The sequence below is a fragment of the Morchella importuna genome (assembly GCF_003444635.1).
Source record: "Morchella importuna strain M04M26 chromosome Unknown Morimp01GS005, whole genome shotgun sequence".
Taxonomy (NCBI): Eukaryota; Fungi; Ascomycota; class Pezizomycetes; order Pezizales; family Morchellaceae; genus Morchella; species Morchella importuna.
This window is the reverse complement of record NW_025763402.1, coordinates 948,106-975,817: the sequence shown is the minus strand read 5'-3', so window position 1 is coordinate 975,817 and position 27,712 is coordinate 948,106. Positions and strand designations below refer to the sequence as shown.

Genomic DNA, 27,712 nt, shown 5'->3' with positions numbered 1-27,712 from the left:
TCATCATCTTCAAATCAGTGTTCATGAACTGGAGCTCCAATCACAAATTCGCAGTTGAGCTACTATCATTGTTTCCGCCTATCTACCTAGAGCCTGATTGCTTCTAGCTACACGTCAATCTCCATATACTCTCAATTGCTTCGTGGGGGATCCAGAGCCTTCTTGTTGGCCGCACTTCGCACGTGTTACCTCGCTCGCATATTTAGAGTTGCATGCTCCAGAAAAGGCAAGAGAGGAGGCCTACATTCGACCGCACACCTGCCTTCAGCAATAAAAGCTTATCATCCATGAGATCAGCCGAGAATACAGGTTTGAGTCTGACGATTAGGTAACCCGCTTCTTCGTCAAGGGCCCTCCCCACGACCCAGGGTAAGGAAAGACCGGCAACGCCCAAACGGTTAATACGTAAACTTCCAATGAAACTCTAAATGTTCCGCTTTATAAAAAAAGAAGAAAAGAAAGAAAGAAACGGAAGAATAGGCCGCCTATCATTCAACTGACTTACATCTATCTACACAAGGATTCATGCACGGTCGTCCTGGCTCTGGTAAATGCCATGATACATCTTGATACCGCTTTAATTGGACAAACATGTTTTTGAGTCTGATATATTTTGAGAAACAAGGCTATTCCCCTTTGAAATTTGCGCGGGATTGCGTATCGTTGCAAAAAGTCTTAAATTGGTGGTAGCCTTGTGCGAGATCAACCCCCAACAGCCAAAGCTCTCGGCTACTGTCGTGGTTTTTCTCATCAAAAAAAAATCTTCAGGCTTGTGGGGGTAGAAGTGGAGTTATATTAGACGCCTCAAAATAACTCGCTGCTGTCATCGCCGTTACGACAAAATATTAAATCAAATAAATAAAAAAGAGAGCGGGGTGCAGGCATGGCGGTGGCGAATAACCCGTGACCAGCCCAGTAAATCTCTTCTTCCTGGACTTACAACTCGTCCCACGAAAACTCCATCCTTTCCACGACGATAGCCGTTTGAGGCAGGCCCGGGAGGAGTGGGGGGCGGTGCTTCGTGATGCGTATTCATTCACCATGCACTGGTGGAACTCATACCAGAGTGGAATATGCATACTGAATTAACCCTAACCCCCACCCACCCGGTTTTGGTAAACATCCCGTTCATGTACGCACATGTACTCCAGGATTACTACATAGATGATCTCCCGCGGAGAGTTCGGTTTCAAACTATCAATCACGGAACTATGTCATTCCGGCGATTGGTAATGCGTAGAACGACCTCCGGGACGAGAACATCATATTTCATAGCAGGAGAAGATGATTGGCTTTTCTAGAAGCGCCGAGGTGGGTGATCTTGTTTTTGTGGCAGTCTGTTGTTGGATCTTTCTCAAGGGGTGTGAGGGCGTTTACAGGGCGCTTACTACTACAATGTCACGCAGTCATTTACTGTCCGAGTGATAACCTGTGATCGTTATCTCAAAGGAAATTTGTCTACCTACATGTCACTGCCTTGGACCTTTCGTCTTGAATAATAGGAATAAAGCGTCTTGAGATCAATGTATTCTCCCCTCTTTGGTCAAAATTGCCGTCGATTAAATCCCATTATGCTCCGCGACAGATCCAGCTGAAAGTCGACTGCCTGAACTCATCTTAAACCTATTTGGGGTTATCATCATGGGCTATATAACTTTACACTACTGTAAATGAGTTGACCTTCAATCTCGTATTCTCTTTTCAACTACATATACAGCCAATCCACGTCCAACGCCCATAACTACCTAGATTTGTATATTTAGATTGCAACTGCTTCCGCCCGGGTGCTCACCGCATTCAACGATCCTATGTACATATGCACACAGCCGTCCTATCTCGTCTCTGAGATCAAGAACATTCTCGACCCCAGAGAAATGTGGGATTTGGCCCCCCCTCCCACCCAAATGAGAGGACCGCATTACATCCAGTTTCAAGCTTCGGAGATATGTAATATAAATATTATAGTTAGCTGTAGTAATGTGTAGATATAAGATACTATTTAATCACCGGTTGTGGACATTGTTTCGTTTTTTCACCCGCTGCACACCCCCCCCCCCCCCCGGGGGGGGGGGGGGTGGAGGTGGGGGGGTAATTGCAGATACGCAGTTTATTGTTGTAGATAGGTAACCACTTGTATGTGATCTACACGCTCATTACTCTGATAGATATGTGTTAATACGTACCATACTTTTTGGTCAAACTAGGAACTGGATATAATATTGTAATTAAGCGGCAGTGAGTGGCCATGAATGAGAAGCATGAGATATCACTCGACGCGCACTTAAACCCTTTTTTTTTTTTTTTGCTTTTAGTGTCAGCTAATACATAATTCCTCACCGACGACGTACGAGGAAAAAAAAAAAAAAAAAAAAGAGGGCACTTCATTTTTTGTTGTAACGCTGATCTCAGCTAACAACGAAAAGTTAAGAAGGTAACGTACCCCCACACCCGCGTATCACTAACTAATCTACCACCCCCCGCCCAATAGTTCCGCACAAAATGTTTGAAAAACCTACCTAGAGGTCTCGTATACATATATGTAGCTATGGTTGGCTCATGGCCATGGCCTAGCTTCCCGTGAAAAGTTTTATAACCTGATCACCACGCACGCACGCGCGCGCCCGGGGAACACAAACTGCTCGGCTTGTAACTCCTCGGCTGGCTGGAGGGGGTGGGGACGTGGGGAGGGCAGCTTGTGAAGGGGAGGACCTTTTGGAGATTTCGGAGTTGAAAGTAGAAAAGGACCTAGGTCTAGAGCTTACTTAATTAAGGCACGGGAATCTTTCAGTCGTCTCGTCTCGGCAGCTCGTGCATGGACCACACGAAACTGACTGCCGGTGATTGTAAAATCACACAAAACCATTATCAAATTTGGCGATAAGCTTGTTTTGGAGCTGTGTGGAAGGGACTGGTAGTGCTGAGTGAGGTTCGTGGTGAGATAAGCTCCACCTCCCCAATCGTTCATGTAGGCACATTCTCGAGGCCTTGTTGCGCAATGCATACATGTATGTGCATATGTGTTTCTACAGAGGATATGATGTTTCAGGCTGTGGCTTTACATCACATGACTTGGGCTTGATTGATTAGGTGGCCCATATGGCCCGTGGGGATTAGTGGAGGCTTGCGTATATGTATTCTGTTTCGTTTGATGAGCTACGTATACCTATACATCATGACTGCTACGCGTTTCTGAAATACCTTCGAGCAAACATCATATGCACGGTGAAATCTCAGGAGAGATCTCTTCTTTGCAACGCAGAGGCATCTAAGCTTAAGGAGGTCTGATTCCGAAAGTCTTAATCCATGGCCCGATGAAATGTAGTACAACTCATCAACATCATCACAAAAAAGGGCATCTCAATGGTTGAAGCAACATCAGAATCGAGAGGTCATCATAGAGGAAAGGCACCGGGAGAAGGACCAGAAAGGCATCACCATGAAGTGCTCACCCTGAGGTAATACATTAATTGATTTGTCCATTTTGATCAGTGATCACCACTTTTTCATCTCGGTTTATAATTGGTATGGCTTTAGTATCCGTATTCCCAAGTACACTTTGCTTACTTTGCAGGACGTTTAACGCTGTGTCCTGTTGATTTTGCTGACTTTGCAAATTTTTTTTTCCAGACTGCTTCCAAAGAATTGGCTGGATATGCGCCCCTGGGGCCAGTTTCTCTCATCATCAGTAATTCTGGAGGCACCACCACCCTTGACGGAGGATCCGGGTCGTGGATCCGTTTTGTTTACGAGAGGAAATCGAACATATGCACTCCCATCGCACAACAACAACCAAGCTGGCCAGGCCTGTGTTTCCCCATCCCTTGAGCACATATACACACAATCGAGTACCCATACGCTCCAATGCCCCGAGATTCGGTCCTGGGACCCTTTGCGAATCGCCATTGCTCAGGATGCACCTTCCAAACGTGACACGCCAATCCGCTGTTGTCCTTACCCGTCCTTCGCCAAGAGTGATAAACGGTGACGCGTAACAACAAGGGTTCGATATTAAGGCACACCGACTGGGATCCGGCTAGTAAACCTCAAACAAACGGCACGCGCCGGACTGGGAACTTGTCGGGCGATCAATCAGTTGCTTGCTAGTAGTTGCTAGTACAGCGGATATCTCTGGCAACTAGCTAAGCAGTTCCTTAAGCTCCCTATTCACAGAGTTAATCAATCAATTGGTCAACATCAAGTTGGTAAAACAATTCACTCCACAGGAGGATATGCTTATTCACAGCCACAAGCAAGCAGGTAGGTACAGGCTCTAATAGTTTGATAAAGTTTATGATTTCCACCGAACTACACCAGCAACCTATAAAAAAAACCCTTTCACAAAAAGAATCTAGAGAAAAATAAAAAAGAACACATGTACAAACACGCCACCACTTCCCACCTAGGGGGAGGAAAACAATGAAGTACAACGCCGCCACATGAAAAATATAGAATTAGAGATTACACCAGGCAGGACTAAAAAAAAGTGTATTTTTTTTCCAGTCATCTCTTGCTATGCTACAGAAGAAAAGTCATCAATCCATCGTCAGAACGGTAGACGGAAAAAAGCTCTCTATCTCTTTAAACAAGGACGTAGGCAGCGGCGGCGAGGGCCACAGCAGCGAAGGAGAAGCCCTTGGCGGCAGCAGCGCCCTCGAAGGTGTCCTGGACAGCGCTGGCGCTAGGAGATGAAGGAACAACCGGGGTTGAGGTGTTGAGGGCAGCTGAAGGAAGGCCAGCAGAGGCTGAGGGGGTCCATGAGTAGACACCAGTGCTCAAGGGAACGGGAGGGAATTGACTCGTGGGCCTTGACGGTTCCGGTGGCAGAGGTGGGGACAGCAGCCGGGGCAGAGACAGAGCCGGTTCCGGCAGCTGGGGAGCTGACAGCGGGGGTCTCAACGGCAGCGACGGTGGAGCTGGCCGGGATGGTGACGGACTCAACTGGGGCAGATGATCCGGCAGCTGGGACAGATGCGACAGGCTCGACAGCTGGGGAGGAGGCGAACCGGGGCCGAGGTGTAGACCGGGACGGACTCGACGGGGGCAACGGTCGGGACAACCTCGGCGGAGGTGGCGGTAGCACGAGCGGGCAGTTGGTCTTCTCGGGAGCGCAAGAGGTGATGGTGACGACCTCAGTCTCGTAGACAACGGCGGGGACAGCCATGGCAACACCGAAGACGGCGGCGGAAACGGCAATGGCGGAGAAACGCATGTTTATTGATTTGGTTCTTTAAAAAGGTAAATAGATTCTTTAAAAAGTGAAGTGGTAATTAAGTAGGATAAGGTGCGAAAAACGTGGTAATGATCGTGTGTGCTAAAAGAGCGACTGGAATGAATGACTATGCAAGATAGGATGCTGTGGGTAAAGAAGAAAGGAAGTCATTTATGGAGGGGGAAACAGCGGCTCCTTATACCATTCTCTGCACACTACACAACTCCACCAATTCCACAGTGTCTCTCCAACGTGCCCGCCGACATGGGTTCTTGGTGGGCTCTTGGTGAGAAAGGGGGATGTTTCCATTCCGGGAGTAGTTTAATGTCCATCCTTAATGAACATCCACGCTGTGCGCAGTTGGTTCATCTATTCACCTCCTAGATCAACAAGTATCAGGCACACTCTTGAACAATTTCGGGAAGAGCCCCTCGTCCGTGCTGAGGACCTCGCTGAATACCCTGAACAATACCAAGGTTTCCTTTCACACCTGCCTGCCTGCTTCGAGGTTCCTCTCTAGCTCTTGCCTGCCATTCTACTCTATTTTTGAGTAGGGTACATGAAGTACCTTCAACTACGAGCTATACACTGAGGAAAAAACATGGAAGCCGAGATTGGAAGCAGACCCTAAGGATACGGGCAATTTGGTCCCTTGTCCAAACAAAAGAGCAGAAATAGAACTCGTTATTGTTGCCCATCCATACAGGTACTTGAGAGGTACATACATAGCAGCGCTAAACAGCAACCAAAAAGCCGCCAAGTCCCAGTGCCAGGTGAGCGGAGCGGTGTGATAGAGCTTCCCCTGCATCATCAACACGTTAAATTACGCCCAGTATGCCGCCCCTCTCTGCAGCCACACTTTTTATATCTGTGTGGGTGTATTGTGGGTTTTTGATAGGCATCTATCATGCACCGAGCCCCCTTTGCAGGTGCAATCTGAAGCGACCGTTATTTCGTTTCGTTAAGATCATGATATGAGATAGGGAAGACCGTGTACCCTACCCTACATACATGTGGCAATCCAATGGGGTTTCAAGTTTCAATTGCATGTGTTGCGAGATCGAGAGGCAACAAAAATAAAAGTTACTTCCAACGTCCATATACCTGGTAACGATAGAATAGATCTGCCCCTCAGGCAGATTGTCCCATCGGGGCCGAGGATCCTACTGGATTCAAAAACAAAAACAATATCCCATCTCATCTCATAATCACCTACTCTATCTATCTGCCAGCGCAGCCACTTAGGTTCCCCTGGATCATGTGCTCCATATGCCGTTCCTGATCGCCCTTGCTGATTTCTCCATATTCATCTGTGGTACGGTGGTACCTGAATTCAACCTCCACTCTAGTTTCTAGGGATTTTACCGGGGAACCAACCGACGACACGACCGCCCCCCGCGCGTGCATGCAATATAGTAGCTGCTTTGAACGGATCCAAGCGGAACTTTTTTTTTTTTTTTTTACGGTGCCTGCATGATCATGTAGTTTACCACTTCTCTAAGTTCTCTCCGGCGTCGGCCGTGATGAAATGGGTTTCACCAGTCCTTCTCAGGGACCGGAGACGAGAGCGTCTGTCCGTGCATGTGCAAAACAGGAAAGTCGCTAGATGGACAGACCGACGACGGAGACTGCAATTCGGGTGGCACAGCGAGCGAACGAACGAACGAACGAACGGAACCCCTACCCTGGCTGGGCTTGTGGAGTATACGCGGTACGGCAGCTACTCGTCGACTGTATACAACAGGTAATTTTTCGAAGCTGTAGCTGAAGCTGAAGCTGAAGGGAAGGAAGCTACTTTCTAGAGCTATCTACAGTAGCTATGCCTATGCCTAAACGATACCCTTGGCAAATTGATCTCAAGGGGGGGAAGGAGAGCTGTGCGAGCGATGGACGTTCTGGAAGAGTGAATATGGGCGGTTAGAAATACATCTACATCTCCTCCCTGTACAGCGCATGCGCAATCAATTGCAAGAGATGTAAAGTCATCAAAAAAACTTTTACACGGCTCTCGAGAAAGAAAGGAGGTCTCGGATACGCGTCCCAATTGATACCATCCGTATTTCAAATGGAGTTACTACTGCTGGATCTGCACCTCTGTCGGTAGATATTTTCCCGTATTGTCTCCCTCTTCAAATTCCCTAGTATGATAACTTTTTGTACATCTATTTACAGTAGGAAAGCGGGTTGAGAAGAGATGCCAAAATCAACTCGAAAGGGATAAGAAACAAGAAACAAGAAACAAAAAAAGGGAAACAGAAAACCAACAGAAAACATAAAAATCAATTGCCCTGTAAATTCTCACCCATACAGAGAGTTTCCTACAGTGACAAGAACTTACAAGCCCAACGAACGGTCCCGTATAAATTTCCCCCCTCCGTTAAAGCATGCTTTTCGTTTGCAACTTTTATCCGTAAAGAAATAAAATTACAGTCAAAACCCATCCGTCACCATCCATCAGATCCGATTAAAGAAAAACAAAACAAAAGAAAGATTTATTTTGGTTTCGCCGAGCAAAGAAAATAACATAGATGAAAGATATCGAAATAAAAGAAAAAGCTACTTATCATGTTCTAGAAGCACTGCCTCCACCACCCCCGCGCCTCTTAGGGTTGGTCTTGCCCTGTCTCTTCTTCTGCTTCGGGCCCTCAGAACCCTCAATGAACTTCAACAAATCGTCAATACTCCTCGAGTCCATTCCTGACCTGCTGGTCGCGGTGGTGGTCGATTCCGGCATCCCCAGAGAGCTCTGGCCAACCTGTGGCTGGGGCTTTGCAGACATCGTGACGCGTGGTGTCATCTGCAACATACGTTTGCGGCGTTCCTGAAGATCCTTCGCCTGTCTCGCAAGAGTCACAGCGTTCTGTGTGAGTTGCTCGAGCCAGTTCTCAGCCTCCTTTGTGTTGCGGTCCTTAGGTCCGAGCTGTGCGAGGAAGACGTTGTAGGCATCACGCATCTTGCTGACAGCACCCTTGGAGTCGTTGTCGAGGGCAAGAGCTTGGGCAAGCTGGAAGCAAAGAGTGGCAGTGTGCGGTGAAGACTTTCCGAAGATGTTTTCGCAGACCTTGAGTGATGCCTCGAACCACTTGCGGGAATCGGTGTAGTACTTGAGAGCTTGGAGCATGACAGCGACATTGTTCATGGTGGTGACAGAGTCTGGGTGGGAATCGCCATAGATGACTCTCCAGAATCCAAAGGCGTGCTTGATGTAGGCCAGAGCGGTCTTAGTGTTACCGCTGGCATGCTCGAACAATCCCAAGTTGAGGTAGTTGAGGATAGTCTCTGCTGAATCGACACCAAGAGTGCGCTCAGAAACAATGACTGCCTTCCTTGCAAGCTCTACGGCAGCGGCCTTCTCATCGAGCTGGTAGTACAGCATTGAGAGAGTGTTGTATACACGGGCGACCTCAGGGTGCAAAACTCCATAGATTTGCTCATGTAGAGAGAGCGACTCAAGAAGCAATTCCTGACCAATGTCCTTGTGGTCCTGGATGAGAGAGATACGGCCGGCTTCAAGGGCCTCCTCAGCCAACTGGCTCTTGGACGCAGAGTCTTTAACAATTGGGACAATGTTCATCAAGTCATCAGGCTCGAAGGTTGATCCACTCTTCGAAACCTCAGTAAAGTCGGCAACCGATGCTGCGGGAGACTTCTTCTTGCCCTTGCCAGACTTTCCATTGCCATTTGTAGGAGTAGGCTCCTCTTTAGGCTTAGCAGCCTCGCCTTCCTTTACGGAGCCAAACTGGTAGTCTTTAATTCTCATCTGAAGACCCAACTTGAGAGCAATTTCACGGAGCATTTGGAGAGGCTTAATCTTGGTTTCCCATCCTGCCTCAAGTTCAAAGCGGTACCTCTTCTGAACCTCCTTCTCAATTGAGGCACGGAGATCCTGGATGTTAAGCTGCTCAAAGCTGAAATCGGCATCATGGTACAATTTCCATAGACCATCATCCTTAACAACCTTAGGGTTAGGGTTGTGCTCAGCTCCGAGAAGGCAGTTGAGGAAGTGAGAAATGCAGAAAGGTGCAAGAGGGTTAGGCAGGCCACGGAGGAGACCGTTGAGAATGTACTTGCAAGCTCTAGCAACCATTTCCTGGATGGAAATGATTTGGATAGAGATAAGCTTGTTGCCCTGTTCAAGCGCGAGCTTGGCAATAGTTCCAAGGTAGCGGACGTTGATACCGCGCTTGTGCATAAGGCGGGTGAGCGAGTGACCGTCCATGGGGGAGCCGACCTCGCCTTCCTTGAGGTCCTCAATCTATGGAAGATTAGCAGTGGGATTTTGATGGTCGTGTATTTGGGGGTATACCAGGCGTGGGATGATCTTCTCCTGCAAGAATGCGCATGCGTCTCGGACATCCTTCTCATCCTTCTCCATCTGCGCCTTCTCCTCATCGGTCTGGGGAACCTGTCCGGACATGACATCAGGGTTAAGCGCGAAGTCAAAACCAGAGATGTCAATGGTTTCCTGAGCCTCCTCGGGCTTCTTCTCCGCAACCTCCTTGGATTCCTCCTCGCCTTCCTTGGCGGCCTGCTTATGTCCGTTAGCCTTGATTTTGATCATTTCTTGCATTCCGGTCACTGACCTCGCCCTCTACGGGAGTCTCCTCCTTGGCCTCCTCCTTTGCAGCCTCTCCAGATGGCTCCTTGGCCTCCTGCTTGGCCTCTTCCTTGGCGGCTCCCTCAACTGCGGTAGCATCTTCCTTGGTCTTCTTTCGCTTCTCCAACTCTGCTGAGACATACTCTCTCATCTTCACCTTCCAGAAAGCCTCCACAAGCTCCGGCCTCAGTACGGCCATTCTGTGCGGGTAGCCACCCTCAGTAACGCCCTCAACGCCCTTCCAATACTTTTCAATAAAGTCGATATCCAACGGGGTAATCCTGTACAAATCGAGCACGTATTTCCTTCCATCAGTTCCCAACAATCCCTTGGTCTCCACGGAAGCGACAAGCTCATGGCTCTTCTGCTCCTTATCCCAAACAGTGTGCTTCTTCACCCGCATAGCCTGGCTCATCTTCTCAAACAACGGGACAAAGATCTCATTAGACGCAACAACGTCCTTACCCTCTACACCACCGTAATCGATCTGCGACTGTCCCTCTTCCCTGGGGCGGAAGATACCGGGAACAATGCTCTGGGCCACCAATCGGCGTCCCATGTAGTCAACAACAACAGTTCCGGGGGTCTGCAGGCCGGGGATGTCGAGTCCATTAACAGCCTTAACACCCATAACATCCTTTCCAGTCGCAACTCTTGCTGCCTCATCACCACCCTCGCTGGCAAAAGTGCCGACTCCATCACTACCGTGGGAGAAGAAGATGTTGTTATGGACGTAGATCTGCGCATCCCTTCCTTCCGTTGGGTTCAATGGCGCAAGCTCTCCCCTTGCGATCGCAACTGCGCCGCGGACGGCAGCATCTGTATAGTCGGCGAACAACTTTGAGAGAAGGCGCTCGCGGAAAACACGGTCCTGGACGGTCTCACGGGGCAGTTCACGGGTCGACTGGAACTCCTCGTTGAAATCGCGGAGGGAGTCGCCGCTCTCGGTTCCTGAGATGAGGTATGTCTCTTGTGGGCGGGCTTGGTCGGCCTGGTGGCTGGATGTGTTTTGCCCCGGAACCAACCACGGAGAAGCTGGGATGGCATTGGTGGGAGGGTATGTGATTAATGGGTCCTTACGGCTGTTCCACTCTTGAAACGTAGCGAAATCCTTCTCAAAAGATGGGGAAATCATGCTCAAGAGGGTGATGAGCGAATGGGCGCTTTGCAACTTCGGGGAAGTCTTTGGTGTAGGGTCAAACTTGTTGTTTGTGCATTTGTTTACGTAGAACCCAGAAACATGGGCGGAAATCTGGAATTGCTCTCCCTCATTTGTGGTTACCTGAAGGTACAAGAGGTGGCCGCGCTGTCTAAGGTTGTGTGGTGGAGGGTTCCACGATGAAAGGCACATACCCTTAATGCACTTTAGTGGAGGGGTAGGGTCGACTTTAGGGAGAAAGTGGTCTAGAGAAGCCGGAGCATCGAAATCGTAGTCGGACATTGGGTGACGAGCGTCCTCGGCCTTCTTGCCCTTTGCATCCTGCGCATCTTCGCCTTGGCTGAGCCCGTCGAATAGAGAAAGCCCTGCCTGGATGCCGTGAACAACGTCTACACGGGGGGCAGCTGCACCGATCAATTCCCGTATCCGCAGAATATGCATCCTAGCCTCCTTTTCGGTGTATGGGTCCTCAACGAGAACGAGCTCAGAGTCGGGCCCAATGCCAGGGACATCGGTGAGCTCAACGAAGTCGCTGATTCTGGTGCCATTGTGTTCAAGATGGAAGCAAGTGTATTGGAATGTCCCTGGAGCTCAACAATAGTCTGTCGGATATCCTGGACTTGCTCTGAGGGGGAGACCTGAACGATAATAGAAGCATTCGCAGTTAGGAATCTTTGTAAATATAATATTTGGGAGTGATAAATCTCTTGAGCCCAAATGTCAATGACGTACCATGATGTTGATCTTATGAGGCTTGTGCGGAAGCTTAACCGTTAATTGAAACACTACCGTCATCGCAAAATTAGCAATCTTGCAAGAAAATACCCTATTGAAAAGAGAAGTATCATCCGTGCACAATGCCTAGCACCCCCACTTGAACTTGACACTCTATGAACCCCACAAACTTGGCGAGCAATTGAGTGATGGGGAGAGATATTTCAATCACGAATAGGAGGTTGGAATCTTACAATCCTGAGACTGCTCCTCCGCCGCGGCCTCCTCCTGAACATTTTCGGTCTCCTGCTGGATAACTTCAGCAGTGGTCTCGTTGGCGACTTCATTTTCTATCCCGCAATGATGACAACATCCCACAATTAGCACAGGCACCCCCAATTTGTCAGGCATAATCTATATCTTATTTTCAAAGTCATAGAATAAAAGAATACTCACGAATCTCAGCAACGGGATCCTTTGAGGGAGCCATGATGACTGATGGTTGTCAAATTTACAGTAAACCAGGAATGGCACGACCGGATGAGATTCTTTCCACAAACAAGCGACTAACTGAAGCTTATCAGAGCCGTCTGGTGGGTGAAGTAAGGGGGAAAAATTAAGAAAAAAAGGAAATTCGAAGAAAAAACAAAAATCTATTGTTTGCCTCGTGAATGTTTTGAAAAAAAAAGGTTTCCTCGGGATGGATGACGAGGGGGTGTTGAGATGATGATAGAAGTGAGATTTTTTTTTTTTTCCGTTCTGTGGGGCAACCGGCAACACCCATCCATGCATGGCAACCTTCCAAAGACTTTTTTTTCGCACACTTTTTAGGGCCATGGTCGGGCGAAAGATGCACCAAGGAAAAAAAAAAACATCCGGCTCTCTTCTCCTCTCCCCCGCGAGAATTACCGAGAGTTCGGTAATTCAATTGCCCGGCGAGCACAGCGGGGATCCAAAAGCGGAAAAACCAAAACGGGATCCGGATCTTTTTGAGTTGCCCCACCAAAAATTGGGGGTGTGCCATACTCTACTCTACTTAGAGTAGGTACGGTACCCTACAGATTTCGTGGATGGGATGCGAGTCGTCAATGCATACATACTGCACCTGCAGGCAATTGCGCAAGACGTCAACTGATATGCGTCGGACAATAAATAACATCAATATCTTCTAGAATTCTGCCTCATCAAAGCCATAACTTATCGGCAAAGATTAACTGCGGCCCATTCCTAATTGAACCATTTCACTCGGAGAAGCCTCTAGCTGCCTATTCAGGATGAACCAGAGAAGAAGACTCGGTGAGTACTGAGTTCAACTCAACAGCAATTGTTTATACAAATTACACCGCTGGATATCATCATAACCATAGATAGAGAAGGTCTCTCTTGCTGAAGTAAAGATAGAAAGTAAAATCGAAGCTATGGCTCTAGTTTGGATCGGAGTTCTTGTAGAAATTATAAAACTGCACTGTTGTACGATACTTCTAATAATAAAAACACCTTACTGACAAATGGCATACCAGTTTGTTTTCTTACGACCAGAGTACTCAGTATTATAGTGCTTAGAGGCGGCATTGACATTAGAGGATTTTAGCTGAACGAATTCGAGCACTCTGAACAGAAACCCATGCACTGTTCAACCAATCGGGAGCGCGTGTTTTGTCCAATTCGTACAGCTAAAAAGCTAAAAACCCTCTATCATCCTATGGTACTGTTAGCACTAATTACAACCACGATGACAGCCGTCAAAGTTGTTCAATTGCGAAAAGAAATATAGCCTTCGTTTCTCTAAATCTGTTTACTCAAAGAAGCGGATTATAAACTTCATTCGCGAGAAGTTGAGTTCTATTCTAGGTCGCTATGGGCTGCAACGAAGATGTCTTGGCGGCCGAGTGATACATCCTGAAGCAACATGTTTGGGGCGTAACGACTAGGCCAGGAGAATCTGGGACCGCTGGTAACCAACCAACAGTGTAGTGTCTATCTCATTTCAAGGCTGTAGATATCTTACAATTGTGATGAGTAGAAATATACTTAGTTTAAGTAAAAAATCTCTCAGCTTCTGCCTACATGTATGTAGTTATAGTTATGTGTGTAAAAGAGGTTAAGGATATCGTGGCGAAGACGTGATAACAGCATGGCACTAAGGGGAAGCTAGGGGAGTATTTAAGGCTGTCCCCTCCGAACCTCCTCATGGAATCAACACCAAAGACACCCCCGTCGAATTAACTCCTACACCGTCCGTCCGGGCTCTAAGTCGATAAATTTGATAGCCAATACTGCGGTGTCTACTTATCACCGCCAACCACCTCTAAAGTAGAGTACAAGACAAAAAAAGAACCCTAGACAAAATAAAAATAAAGGAAAGATATAAAAAGACGATGACAGCCACCACCATACCGTCGCAATGCAGATAACAAAGGACAAAGGAAATTTCTGGATCGGGTAGACTATCCATGGTTCCAAATCAAATCAGGAGAATAAAAAAAAACAATCAAAGCGCCCCAGGTATTTTGATATATATGATAAATGGAAAAAGGAAAATGGACAGCCAGAGTCCAGTGAGTGCCGTACGGAAATAAAAATAAAATGTAAGCCGGGAAAGATAATACAAGAAACAGAACCAGTTTCTCCAAATGCGTGGTATGTGCAGGTGGGAGGGATATATTTACAACCGCCGCGAGCTTGTCGGCGAGATAGAAATCAAGTTAACCAGAGAACTAATCATCCGATTTTCCGCGTCTCTGTCACCGGGTGTCACGTCCCAGGAAATGGTCTTTTCAGTTTGGCCCTTATGGTTCTTAACCGTCATATTGTACTTCCCGCCATGCCAAAGATCCTAAAATAACCCAGGTCAGTCCCCGGTCTCGCATAGTTGTATAATACCAAATTGGGGTTCAGTCTTACCTTTATTGTGATCTCCCTCGTTCTGCCCAAACTCTCGATATCACTGATTCTCTGCAGCGTATCTTCCAAGTACTCATCAAATCCCTCTTCGGCCACCACCTCTCTAAACGCATTCATCATGGGTACGCTATCGGCCCTAACCTTGCTGTCGCAGTCGATGGTGAAGATGTTGATGTGGTCAAACTCTTCGATAAACTCGGCCCTTGTCATGACCTGCCTGGCTTTATACAGCTCCAACTCCGGCAGCTTATGCCCATGTATTCCATGATCATGTCCAGCGTTCTCCGCCTTCTTCGCGTCCTCCTTCTCCTTCTCCACCAAATGCCTCACAAGCACCATGGCTGAGGGACGCAAACTTCTGTGGTCCATCACATCATCGTCCATGTCCATCCCAAGCAGACCACACTTGTTCAACAGCCACGTCTTCTCGTCCTGGCAGATTTCTTTGCACTTTGCAATCATATCGCGTTCCCTAGCAACCTTATTCAGAAAGGCAAGACGCCCGCCGACAAGATCATACACCTGCTCGAGATATCCTGCTTCGGCGGCTCCTCCTTCCTATATTTCATCCTATAATTCTTGAGTGCCGCGATCGCCTGCGATCTCGGTAGATCCTTGACCGAGATCAGCTCCATCCGCGACCCGTACTGCTTCAGCCTCTCATACACCCAGTAATCATCACTGTTCAATATCATCGTGATCAGCTGACTCGCCGCCCATGCCTCCGCCTTCTGCTGCAGAAGCTCCAGCAAGTCTCGCCCGTTCTCGTCATTGCGCAGCAGATGGCATGCTGTTTATGATCATGACCAGCGGCTTTGACTTTTCACCCTCGGCCTTGCGCCGGTTGATGGCCACCTTCTCAAGCTTGTTGAGCGCGCGCTCAATGTCGAGGAGAGCGGTGGTGTCGCGGGGCCGCGGATGGAGAAGAGGGAGCCGATATAGTCCTCGTGGAATTCGAAATCGAGGGCCTTTCCGAGGCGCAGACGGAAAATTTCGGGGTCGGCGTGGGCTTCCATCATGGAGCAGGAATCGCCTTCGACTTTGTGCATGGCCGCGAGGAGCATGGATGTTTTTCCGGTCCCCTGGGGCACATGTGTTAGTTGCATAGTTTTTTATATCTCACCGGAGGGAGGTCCCGGCGAAATGTGGGTTTTCTGGGGCTGGGGCGCGTCTCACCTTTTCTCCGACGAGGAGGTAATAGCGTCCGCGTGGGTCACCGCCTATGATCCTGTTGATCTTTTTCTGCTGCGGGAGCACGATCCTATGGCCGGGCTTGTTAGCCCGCTTCAAGGTGGGAATAGGATATCTCAATATATTACCAAGGTTGTTCATCATCCTTGTCTGCGCACGCCGTTGCCATACTCAGTGCTGGGTCATGGCCCAGGTTGAACGCGTATCAATCTTCTGGAGCACGATACTCTTGTAGTACCTGTGGTAGCCGTATCCTGCGAGTCTGTAGTCGATCGATCCGCTCTGTCAGTAAAACCGCCCCCATACCATTCGCTCCACCATCTATATCCCACTCACCCCAAAACACCCAGACTCATTCCTGTGGTTGCCGCGGCCTCAAAGACCTTCCACGCCGTACCGCTCCAATCATGTCCTTTATGTTTCTGTCCGCCGCTCCCACCGTTCCCACCGTTCCCACCGCTCCCACTGCTCCCACTGCTCCCACTGCTCCCACTGCTCCCACCACCATCACCACCGCCACTCCCACTACCACCTCTACCACTATCATTAATCGCGCCAACAACTTGGGTGCCGGGCTGCGGCTGTACAGTGTTTGCGGGGCCGAGCTGGTAGTCACTCCCACCTCCTGTTACAGCGCCAGTGTTAGAGGCCAGCCATCTATTCTGCTGCTGCAGCTGCGGGAATCGACGTGCTGCCAGGACGGCTCCGGGCCGTGCTGTGACGAGTGGTGAACTGCGGCAGTGCCGGAGCGTCCGCGGTATTACGGCGAGATTTGACATGTTTGTTGTGAAGGGGGGCCGGGGTGAGTACGTCTGGCTATCGCACGCGCGCACAAGGGTAAAGTGCGTGAAATAGGGTAGAAGAAAAAAAAATAAAGTTTCGGATTTAAAGATAGATTTTCAGTAGAAGTATGAGTGAATGATAGGGTGGATGGGGTTGGTTGTGGGGGGGGGGGGGTTGTGAGGTTATGAGGAGTAGGATAGGACGTGATACAGGTAAGTCGGGGGTATTATTATTATTATTGCTACCGGGGGTGTCGGTCACTCCTAATCGATCAACGGCAGGGGGAAGGGAAGGGAGCGTTGTGAAGAAGGGTTTTTCCGTATCGGTATCGTTACCGGCCAGAGAAAAAAGTAAACGTCACTGCGCTAACGGTTTCGGTGAAGCGTTTAAGGGGAAGAGAGACCTAAGTAAATAATCAGGGCAGGAGGAGGATCGATGTCGGCCAATAGCGGTAGGAAGCAATGTAGATTATATATGATGTATGCTTCAGGTTTCTCACGGGGGAAATGATTCTATGATGATGATATGCAAATAAATACTTGTGTTGATGTCGACTTGTTGATGTGCGCGCGCGCCAAGGTCAATGATAGTTTCTCGTTTATTTTAACAGAACATGATGGGCATTGCGAATGTTTATAGACACGCTGCCGGCTATTCTCAAGGACGCCCAATCATCTCTTCGTCATCTACTCTAGTTGGTTGGCGCATAGAATGCAGGGCTTCTTGCTTTTTTTTTTTTTTTTCTGGGGAGGCGCAGCGTAAACTCTCTTGTCGTCTGCGCCTATCGTGGAGCAACAACGGCAATACCGAATGGTGTGCGGTTCTTTGGCCCTTGGGGGGGGGGGGGGGGCTTCCAACAATGCACGCACTAATAAAAAAGAGAGGGGAGCGGGGGAGATTTGGAATTGTTATTTGTAGATTGTTGGTAATGATCGGGATACAGCTAGCTAGCTCTGGCTACGAGGACTCCTGGGCAGAGTGGAATTGAAGTCTAGAAGCTGTGTAGGTAGGTACATGTAGACAGAGGAACCACGTTGTCTGTCTGTCGCAGCAGCAGCGGGGAGAAGAGAACGAACGGGATCTGGGGGTCTGGCTGGGAGCAGTTTACTGTGTGGTGCAGCGCGAAGAAGAGCCTTTTAAAAGGGCGTCCTCTAGACTTAGAGTATGTACACCGTCACGGCAGAGTGAGCGAGTGAGCGTGCGAGTGACAGACTGAGTACTGAGTGATAGGGAGTAGTTATCGCGAGTATGGACCAAGTACCCGACGAATGTACGTACTGAACTGTGCTTCTGTATCGGAGCACGATCTTGGAACGATCCCTCCCTCCCTTTCCCCCCCCCACACCCATCTTCCTCCCTTTGCTTGGGTGGATCTCTGGGATAAATTGATATCCTATCCTCTCCACACACGGCTAGCCATAGTAGCTAGGTAGCTACCTAGCTGGGCTGGTTGGGGGTTTATATTGATTGGTTGATTGGGTAGCATTCTAGAACGTGGGGCCGTGCTGTTCGGTGCCCGGTTCGTGTAACGCACCGCCACAGACAGCCTGGTTGGTTGTCTCTGACTCAAGCCACAGCCCCTGACGTAAGGTTCCCCGTGGTGTCTTTCTTCGTTCGTCAATACCAAGCTTGACGTGACCTCGACGACGACTGAGCAGACAGACAGACAGACTGACTGACTGACTGAGGACTGATAGAGGTCATCATCCCCTTCTGACCTCTCCATCAATTCCAACTCACCGCACATCTACATCTACACCTTCGTCTACGCAGCTACGCATCTACAGCATCAGCAGTATAACACAGCCGTAGAGATCACCGTTCATGCCCACGGCCCCAGCATAGCAATATAGCAGCATAGAATACAAACAACCATGGACCCCCCGCCCCCCACGCCCTCCGCCCCGCACCTGCCCAAGGAGAAACACGACTCCAACGGATACAACGATCCAACGGCCACAGCGAGCCCAACGGCTACAACACCACCCCCCCACCCCGCCAGCATGGCGCTCCCTCATCCCCACAGGCATCGACCTCTTCACCGCATCCGTCTACCCCGCCACCCTTCTCCTCGGCTCCGTCTACAGCACCCTCTCCCCCGACACCGCCTCAACCGACTCCTACTTCTCGCGCAAATCCAACTTTGCAAACATCTTCTTCGTCAAATACGGCTGGCTCTGGACCACCCTCGTCTTTGCCCTGCACCTCACGCGGCTGCGCTCCCCCTCGCGGCCACAAGCCCTGCTGCGCTACGCCCTCGCACACTCTGGTGGGTGGCCGTCACGCAGTGGTTCTTTGGCGCGCCAATCATGGACCGCACCTTCACGCTCACGGGCGGGGCGTGCCGCGCCGTCATGCGCGACCCCGGCGCCGTGAAGGAGGTGCTGGGCGAGAAGGTGCTTGCCGCGACGAGCGCGGCGTGTAAGCTGGCGGGCGGGCGGTGGCGCGGCGGCCATGATCTGAGTGGGCATACGTTCCTGCTGACGCATGCGAGTTTGTTTCTGTGGAGTGAGGTGATGCCGGTGCTGCGTGGGGTGCGTGGGTGGAGGGGGTGGCGGACGGGGGGTGTGGTGGGGTTGTTGGCCGTGTGGTGGTGGATGTTGTTGATGACGGGGTGTACTTTCATACGTGGAGGGAGAAGGTATGTTTTTTTTCTTTTGCCCTTTGGGTTTTTTGCCCTTTGTTTTGGCTTTGGTTGGGGGGTGAGTGAGTGAGTGCTGACTTGGTGCAGTTGACGGGGTGGATCGTGTCGATGGTGCAGTGGTGCATCGTGTATGTTTGGGCGCTCAAGACTCAGCCGCAGATTAGAGATGTTGTTGGGGTTCCGAGCGTTTGATGCCTCCCCCCCCCCCCCCCTCTCGATCTCTCTGCCTCGAGTCGTTATTGTTGTGGAATCGTAAATATACACTTTTACGGTTGATTGCGGCATTCTTTTTCTTTCTTTCTCTCCTTCTTCTACTTCTTCACTTCTTCACTTTTGCGTTTCTGTGTTTCTGTGTTTTTTTGTGCGCGGTATGCACATAGGGAATTCCCTTTTTTTATTTTTATTTTATTGAATATATAGAGCCCCCCCACCCGGCGGTATTGGGGGGGGGGGGGTACTGTAAGGATTTTGAACGTTTTTTCTTTCGACTCAGGTTGTGCATGTGGGCTGTGGGTTGTAGTGAATGAGGGATAAAAAAGATTTATCAAATGCTATATATAATTTTTTTATATTACACCGATATCTATCACTATTGACATATTATGCGTGTTCTCTGCTGCTGCTGCCTAGCTAGGTAGGTAGGTAGCTGAGTGCTGTAAGGCTGTAAGGCTGTTGTGGTGGTTATTGGTGGGTGGTACAAAGTGCAATATCACAGGTATATGGCGCAGTAGAGTGGGCGGTCGATCAGTCGGCGGTACTGTAAGTACCGCCAAAACTCGAATAATTCGTTATCTCCGCATCTAGGCTCGGCGGACCGAAAAAGGGTATAAATGACGATCTTTATAGCTGATCAATGTATGTAGGTACATGTTATTCCCCATCCGCAATGAATTCAATGGCTTCACTATCATCATACTGTCTACTAACTTCCGCATATGTACATTCTTTTACTGTATTAGTATAAGACCTTCTACAGTCACCTATTTCAAGACCAGCGAACCCTTTGATGTCAAGTTCGTGATCTGCACTGCCATCAACCGGGAGTGATAGCCCAACCTTCCTAAATACTTTTTTTACTAACTGTTGTTTTTCAATACAGAACCCATACCACGCATCGCCTACACACCATGTAGTGAGAACACGTCTTTGTGCTGTAGTCCATTTCTCAAAAGTGGAACTGTGTTCAATGATCGCTTCGTCTGTCAAATCCCGGATTTTGTCTTTTAACGGTTTGTTGATGGAGACATCAAGGGGTTGCACTAAGCTAGTGCACCCGGCTGGAATTATGCTGGGTACAATATTGTTTTGATGTAGCTTATCGAGTACTGCCGTAGTTTTGTGGGATTTACACATATCGAGAGCGAATAACGATGGCCTACCTTCTAGTGCTGGTAATAAGTAGGTGTCAATGTATTTGAGGAATAAAGTGTCTGTAATATATGCTTCTTGATTAAACTCTACAATCACACCCGGATGGTACTCTTTGGATTCGTTGATTAAACGTTGACTTATGCCTTTACCGTGAAAGATGATCATAGGAGGAATTCTATTCACCCCGTCTGCAAAGATGCATAATACCAGACTAGCTTGCCGCTTGTCCCAACCATTCCTTGTTTCTTTTACCCAAACTGTACGATCACCGACTGGATTATACGTTTTACCGCTAAGATACTCGAAGGGTAGAGGCGTTTCATCGAGGTTGCAGATATTGCTGAGCTGGAAACGGCCAAGTTCTCTATTTAGAACAGTCTCCATCCATGAACCCCCAAGAAGTTGAGAGTTACGCCGGTTGAATTGAAGCCAACTGACTATAAGCCGTCTATAGTCTTCAGGTACCTTTTGAGCTTTCTTAGTTATGCACCGAAGACTAATGCGGTACCGGCCTAGGAACGCTTCAAACCATCCATTCGAAAATCGGAAAATGGAGGTACTAGCGTTAGGATAAATCTCTCTAAATAGAACATTGGCGTGTAACCTGAACCAACCACGGCGGATAGGTTGTCCTACTGCTCGCTTCTCTAGGAACAGATTATATAGACGGCTTTCAAGTTCAGGCCACCTACATATCACTCCCTCAAGAGTACGGGCACTTCGTATAATACTCGTGCCACCAAGTTTCTCAATACCCCCTTGCTTCCTCACCCACTCGCTAATAGTTGTTTGAGGTACACCATATACATCTGATGCCTCCTGTTGGGTCGGCCTTCTGTATTCCCCATTGCTTAAAGGGATACGGTGATGGCTAAGGAAGACCAACACTCGGATTTTTTGCTTTTGACTCCAACTCCTCTCAGGTCGTACTATCGTCTTCAAGTCCTTTGTTGTCAACTTTCGTTGTTGAATGGGTTTTGGTTTCGGGCCGGGTTTGGTATTTTGTATTTTAGAAGACAACGGATGCAAAACATTAGTTGAAGACTTCTCCATAGCGGTTTTTGAATGGACTCACTTGATAGATCCTCAGCGGGAACAGAAGTTCTTGAACGGGTCCCTTTTGAAAGTGCAACTGATTTCTAGAAGCCTCTGTGGATCATGCATTACGATCCGCACATATATGCCCTTTTTCGGTCCGCCGAGCCCAAATACGGAGATAAAGCCCTGTCAGGAGATAACGAATTATTCGAGTTTTGGCGGTATATGTGCAGGCAGCGTGGTAGTTGTTGGTGCGAATTGCATTAAGTACATGTACTTTATCGACATGTTAACAGAGTGCGCACAAGTTACTCTAAGTTAACTTATGCAGAGCTTGCAGGGGAGCTGCATAATACATGATGTAGTGTAAGTATGGCCATATGGTGGTGGTGGGTGAGTATTATTTATGAGGAGGGGTGATATGATGTGGATATAGGTGTGTGTGTGAGTGTGTGTCCGTGGTGTGCTGGATCTTGGGTTTTTGGGAGGGTCTTCTTGGATTTGGACACGCATACAGATGAACTGGTTATGAGTGCAGTAAGAAAATGTTTTAATTGAATTCCTAGCGAGAAGCTACAGTTTAACCCTGTGCTATAACCCGATTCTAGCCAATTAAGCTTTATCAGTCCGCCCCTCCATCCTCCGGCCACCCACCCACGCTCGTAGGTCTTCCCCCCCAACTCATAAACGGACAAAAGAAACTGCGTAGGCATCGTGCCCTTTCCCAGGGGGCCACATGACGAAAAGGAAGGTAAAAAAAAACGAAAAACTCCACACCCTAAATAACCCATATCATGACAATAATACTACAAGGTATCTTCAAACTCAAGCGGAAAACCCTAGCGCGAGAACAAAACTAAAAAGGAAAAGCTCGAAACCAAAAGCGATCGTAAAAATAAGTAGTAAAAAAAAAGAATTAAACCCAAAAAATCGCAAAAAACTCCACGCAATGTAGTAGCAGAACCGTGGTCAAACGGCCGTTGGCATCGTCGTCTTATCGTTACAAGTGCTCATCGTGTCGTATCGTGTCGTATCTTATCGTATCGTCTCGCGCAAAGCAACCAAAAGAAAGGTGCTTTTGTTTTTTGTTTTTTTGTTTTAATTCTTCGAAACGATCTTCCTCAATGTTCCTCTCACCGACAAACCGCGGAAGAGCCACAAGTTGCTGTGACGTCCACGGCTGAAGTCGTTGAACCTTAGGGATCTTGCCTGAGAGTCGACAGACTCGGTGCTTCTGCGGGACTCGGTTGTCTGGGTGTGGTGGAGAGTGTGAGGGCGGGTAGTCTTTGGCGCTTCGCTCGAGGTGAGGAGGGGAGCGATTGAGGCGGCTATTGAGGAGGGCTCTTCGCCGGAGATCTGGGAGCTTTCCGTGAAGACCGTTGTGAGAGGAGAGCCAGAGGAGAAGTTAGACATGAGGGATGTGGGAGACCCCATGCCGTTTGAATCTGAACGTGTCCTGAGCCCAGTGGTGTTGATTGGGGCAAGTGGCATTGGCTGGGAGGAGGTAGTAGAGGCAGGCATTGCTGGTTATTGGTTTTGGTTTGGTTTGGGAGAGGAGGTTGAGAACGTTTGAGTGTTTCTTTTCGAATTGATAGCTCGGAACTGAGGAGTTGGTAAGTTGATTGAGTTGTAGTGATATGAGGATAAAAACGGTTTGGGGGAGGGGAGAGGCCGAAGTTATTATACTGATTGCCAGCTCTGTCCGGGCCTCTCGTATCATGGGGGAGGGGTGCCAATATTCTCCGGTGATTTGCCTTGTGATTAATTGTTAGCTCCCACACTCATTGCCGTGACCTTAGATAAGTGCGACTTATGCACAGCTAGTCCCCAGACAAGCATAATATTACATACTCCCCTACCTATTTTTAAGGCCTCTCACTTTACTTATTGCCTATGATGGAATCCTTCTGGAAGCCAGCGAATAGATTGAGTTTGGCAGGGTTACTGGATAGACCGGGTCAATCACCACACTCCACTCAACACACTACTACCTTCTTATTCTGCTAAAATAAAGACACAGGGAGAGAATACTTGCCCATATCCGAGCCAAGAAGTCCATGGGACACTTGGTATGTACTTTATTAAGGTCAGTACATAAAGTACCTACCCACATGCATCTGAGTGCTCATGTAGAGTAAAGAGTGACTCACGCAATGTAGTATATCCATATCCTTGTCTAGACTAGTCCCCATTTGACTATTGGATAGCGCAAGGCTGAAAACTCTGAAAAAGAAACATCTTCAGTGCAGTGTGTGTGACATCAGTCCCTATCTGGGGTTCAACACCAGATAGAGTGGGATGACCGGTGTGAATTTGCTTATCATTGCTTCATCGGCTAGAATCAACGTTATGTAACTGATTGCTCGTGTGCGGCGTGGACAAGTGAAACAAACTCAATTGAACCATTTGCTTGGAATTGAGGATCTGGTTCGAGGAGAGGCCGTTAATTTCAAAATAGGATTCCATCGTCGTTTAGGTATGTATGTAAATGTATTTACGTAGAGAGTGTCTAGGTATTCGCACAAACATGTATGGATATGGTAAGTACCTATTAGGTACTATCCGGCGTGACAGTACAGCAACCTGCAGCGTGACAAGCTCCGTTCAAGGATTTCTGACTCAACACCAGATGCGCTGTGAGGATAGATTGGGTTACCTACTCTAATCCTGCGTGAAAATATATTATTGAAAAGGGAACTGATATTGAAGTACCTACTTTGGTATTGTACTCGCAGAGCCGCAAGTCATGGAAAATTTCATGCGCTCCAGCCGCACCAGTGACCTTGAATCTGATTTCACTGCATGATATGTTGTGAACCCCGAAAAGTTTTGATTGCTTGCACGACTTTCTCGCCAAAGATCCAAGTTCCATGAGCCTCTCTGAATCCTACTCCTGTGCTCAAAAGTACCTGCCTAGGATTAACCGCATGAGGTCTAAGCAGGACGCCGGAAATACAGTTGTCGCGGGTCAAAATCTCGATTCAATTGAATTGAGGCACCGACGTAGATACCATGGTACCTATCTGGAGAATGAGCAGTCGAGAGGTCCCGGACGGACATACCTAAAACGAAACACTTCCACGTTGCACATCATACATGCTGCTGGGAACTCGATAACTCGTGTAAATTAAAGAGTGTCCGCGATCCTTTCAATTCGGGCCAATGTCTTTTTTCTCATCCTCTGCTGCATCTCCCCTCCTCTGCGTCCAGCCTGTGAATCTCTTTTGATACGTTCAACACAGCAGCGAGTAGGGGAGGAACAACGATCTTGAGGCTCCTCTGATCCCTGTGCCGCGTGTTCTAAATTCAACCCCCATCACTACTCACTTCACCGGCTCTTGCCTTGGATCCGGCACGATAATCGTGCAGGATTCGACAAGCACCCGTTGTTTTCCATGATAGGTTAATTGGGTCATACACCCTCTAGCGATCCAGCATTTTAATTCTCCAACGGTATGTACCATTTTGACGTTTTAACCTCTACTGTTGGATAGAGGTACCCTTGCAGGAAAGGGTGGGCACCTGATCTCCTCGTTGCTCCCTCTCTTTTTTTATTTTTTTTACGCTACCATACTTGAGTTCGCTGGTTCAAAGGTAGTAGTACGACCGAGCTCTTTGCACCTGGTACCGAAGCTGGGGGCTGAAGCAGCGGAGCTGGCTGAGCCGAGGTTGAAAAAGTTGAGAACTTGCTTATTCCCAACGCATAGAGTACGAAAAGAACCAGAAAATGCAAGTGACGGCCACTCCATACAAATAATCCTTGCCCTGAGCAACTGCATTTTCTGGTTCTTTTCGTGGTAAACAAGTAGAGCACTCAAATATAAGATGCAGACAAGCTCTTTTTTCGCAATGAAAAACAACAACTAATGATTCTAGGTGCTCTAGTACCAGAATACATACTCTAGATGATGCCAGATTGACTGCCGCGCTTGGTGAACCCCTGCAGGATGAGTACTTAGGTACCTTTCTTTAACCCCATTTTGTTTGCCACCGTGCTTGTCTCCATCAGATAACTCGAACTATGATGATGATGATGATGATGATGTTGATGCCTGAGTAAAGAGTAAATCTAGAGCATCTGTTCAAAAATCGCTCCCCCTTGACTTGCATGCATCACCCACCCCAGAATACGAGCGCATCTGTATTAGCTTATCGCCCAAAGAGCCGTACTCTACTGGCCTTAAGTAAGTAGTATGCAGTCAAGATGCTGATACTCCAGATGTTTCATACGCGCTAGTCGTCAGCCCCAGCTTCTCTGATTGCCAAGAACACGCTCAGTTTACGTAGGTACTGCCATCGGACTTAAGAGTGAAGGTATTATCACTAGTGTGTATCAATCTTTGAGGGAAGCGCCGGCCGGGTGCAGCCATCTAGAGTCAATTCATTGTACCTGTGTCCTGTGAATCCGCTAGAAGGTCGTTTGATAGGAGGAATTTATGAGGACTTGGTAAGATATTTGTTTTGATTTCGCCCGAAACAATGTTTTTTGCATTTCCGGATAAAAGAAATAATGCTGTTAGAGAGATAGCTATACCCCTTTTAGGGAAAGGATTCTGGACAGTGTGTTTCCATATTATAGGTTTTATGAAATAATTTTAACAGTTCGCGCCGCGCGGCTATCAGTTCAGTAAATATCACTAAATGTCAGCATCAGTATAAATTTTATGTGCTCGGGAGAGACGGATTGGGGGGGGGGGGGGTTGCACACGGCAGAATGCACCATAAACAACTACTCATAGGGCCAAGTAATAAGACGCGTAGAAAAATTGTTGAATACATAGTCATGAGTTGTCAAGCTGATATATGCAATGCGCAGTGTTGAAACTATAAGTGTTAACTCTGCTACCCCTTCAGTTTTGAAATACGTTAATTGCTTTTTTATTCAAGTGTAACGGTGCCTATCGAGGGTATGTAGTTGACCCCTGTATCGAAAAATATGAGTTGAATCCTGTTTTTGTGCATCAGGACTGAGAAAAAAACAATATGCACGCTCCCCTGATGCGAGCAGATCAGCCAGCGAAGAACTTCCGTTGGGGGTAACATTGACACCTGGACTGTAAGTTTGTAGAGCTACACGTAATCAGTCGTGGGCTAGTGGAGAATTAGTTATACAGGTGTGTAGTGAGTATCACCCAGCTATGTGATCCAGGTACCCCGCCGTAGAAGAAAGGATAACGAATATTTTGATAGCGAGTGATACCATGTGAAGTACAACACCATATATTCGCCTGGAGTATCGATAGAACCAATTACCTAAGTCCAAGCCTCAATATTCTTTAGCTGTGATGGCGCAAGCCATTTAAACATGATTGTTTGTTGGGGAGCAGACCGTTGCAGTGTTGGCGATTCGATGCATAGAACATCAGGCCAGTGAATACTCTCTCCCCAGCGTACTCACCGTGTCATCCCAGAGCTAACTCACATATGCGTATAGGAGATCTTCAATTTCACATGCAGTGCGGATTCGGTGGCCGTGCTAGCCGTTGCCAGGTGCACCGGTCATCCAGCCCAAGCACAGGCCTGGGGTCTAGCTATACTCGAATGTCGATGGTTTATTGCGTTTGTTATGTGGGTGTGTGTTCAATCATATACTCTAGGGCAGACTTCGTGTACGTGGGATCCCTATGATGAGGATACTCACTGCTGGCACCGATGAAGTGGGTAACTTTCCATCAGAAAGAAGGATGGAGGCTTGATTGCTGGGGCTTGGATATCGTCCGCTGAGTTGTGAAATTCACCATGAAAGATGTCGCGTCCCTTTGTTTTCAGGACCAATTGGATGTTGTTTGGAGGATCAAGGTCAGTGTAAGCTGAATTTCACCTGTGAGGAAGTGTAGGACAGCATGTTAGGAACGTAAGACATGCCCTCCGGATCCCGATGTTCAGCCTTGTTTCCGTTTCTAACATCTACCGCTGAGAGCGTACAAGGCTAAAAAAAAGTAAGCTTTGGCTCATCACAATCTCTTTCTACACTCATCGGTTCCATCAACTGCATGATCGGTAAATGCAGCGAGCCGCGCCCCTGCATTACCCCACAATTCGGTAGGAGAATCTGCCCATCTGGCTCCACTGGTCCGCCTTATTCGTAAGGTGGCTGTTCAC

General features: G+C 48.2%; 6 protein-coding genes across 6 annotated transcripts; 1 reads left to right on the top strand and 5 right to left on the bottom strand.

Annotated features, from left to right (window-relative positions):
- Positions 1-4,578: 4,578 nt before the first annotated feature.
- Positions 4,579-5,209, bottom strand: LAJ45_02791 (uncharacterized protein; the record flags this gene model as incomplete). The annotated part of the gene is made up of 2 exons (XM_046112382.1): positions 4,579-4,678; positions 4,767-5,209. 2 exons carry the CDS (start codon positions 5,207-5,209, stop codon positions 4,579-4,581), a joined length of 543 nt encoding a protein of 180 aa, XP_045974508.1.
- A 2,563-nt stretch (positions 5,210-7,772) lies between these two features.
- LAJ45_02790 (uncharacterized protein) lies at positions 7,773-12,169 on the bottom strand (the record flags this gene model as incomplete). Its single annotated transcript, XM_046112381.1, has 5 exons — positions 7,773-9,464; positions 9,516-9,740; positions 9,793-11,549; positions 11,934-12,029; positions 12,136-12,169. 5 exons carry the CDS (start codon positions 12,167-12,169, stop codon positions 7,773-7,775), a joined length of 3,804 nt encoding a protein of 1,267 aa, XP_045974507.1.
- Positions 12,170-14,344: 2,175 nt separating this feature from the next.
- Positions 14,345-15,045, bottom strand: LAJ45_02789 (uncharacterized protein; the record flags this gene model as incomplete). The annotated part of the gene is made up of 2 exons (XM_046112380.1): positions 14,345-14,515; positions 14,584-15,045. The coding sequence occupies 2 exons, from the start codon at positions 15,043-15,045 to the stop codon at positions 14,345-14,347; spliced, it is 633 nt and encodes a 210-aa protein (XP_045974506.1).
- Positions 15,046-15,068: 23 nt separating this feature from the next.
- LAJ45_02788 (uncharacterized protein) lies at positions 15,069-16,553 on the bottom strand (the record flags this gene model as incomplete). The annotated part of the gene is made up of 5 exons (XM_046112379.1): positions 15,069-15,337; positions 15,404-15,665; positions 15,760-15,844; positions 16,013-16,036; positions 16,111-16,553. The coding sequence occupies 5 exons, from the start codon at positions 16,551-16,553 to the stop codon at positions 15,069-15,071; spliced, it is 1,083 nt and encodes a 360-aa protein (XP_045974505.1).
- Positions 16,554-18,431: 1,878 nt separating this feature from the next.
- LAJ45_02787 (uncharacterized protein) lies at positions 18,432-19,292 on the top strand (the record flags this gene model as incomplete). Its single annotated transcript, XM_046112378.1, has 2 exons — positions 18,432-19,198; positions 19,289-19,292. 2 exons carry the CDS (start codon positions 18,432-18,434, stop codon positions 19,290-19,292), a joined length of 771 nt encoding a protein of 256 aa, XP_045974504.1.
- Positions 19,293-22,708: 3,416 nt separating this feature from the next.
- LAJ45_02786 (uncharacterized protein) lies at positions 22,709-23,131 on the bottom strand (the record flags this gene model as incomplete). Its single annotated transcript, XM_046112377.1, has 1 exon — positions 22,709-23,131. One exon carries the CDS (start codon positions 23,129-23,131, stop codon positions 22,709-22,711), a length of 423 nt encoding a protein of 140 aa, XP_045974503.1.
- Between the last annotated feature and the right edge of the window lie 4,581 nt (positions 23,132-27,712).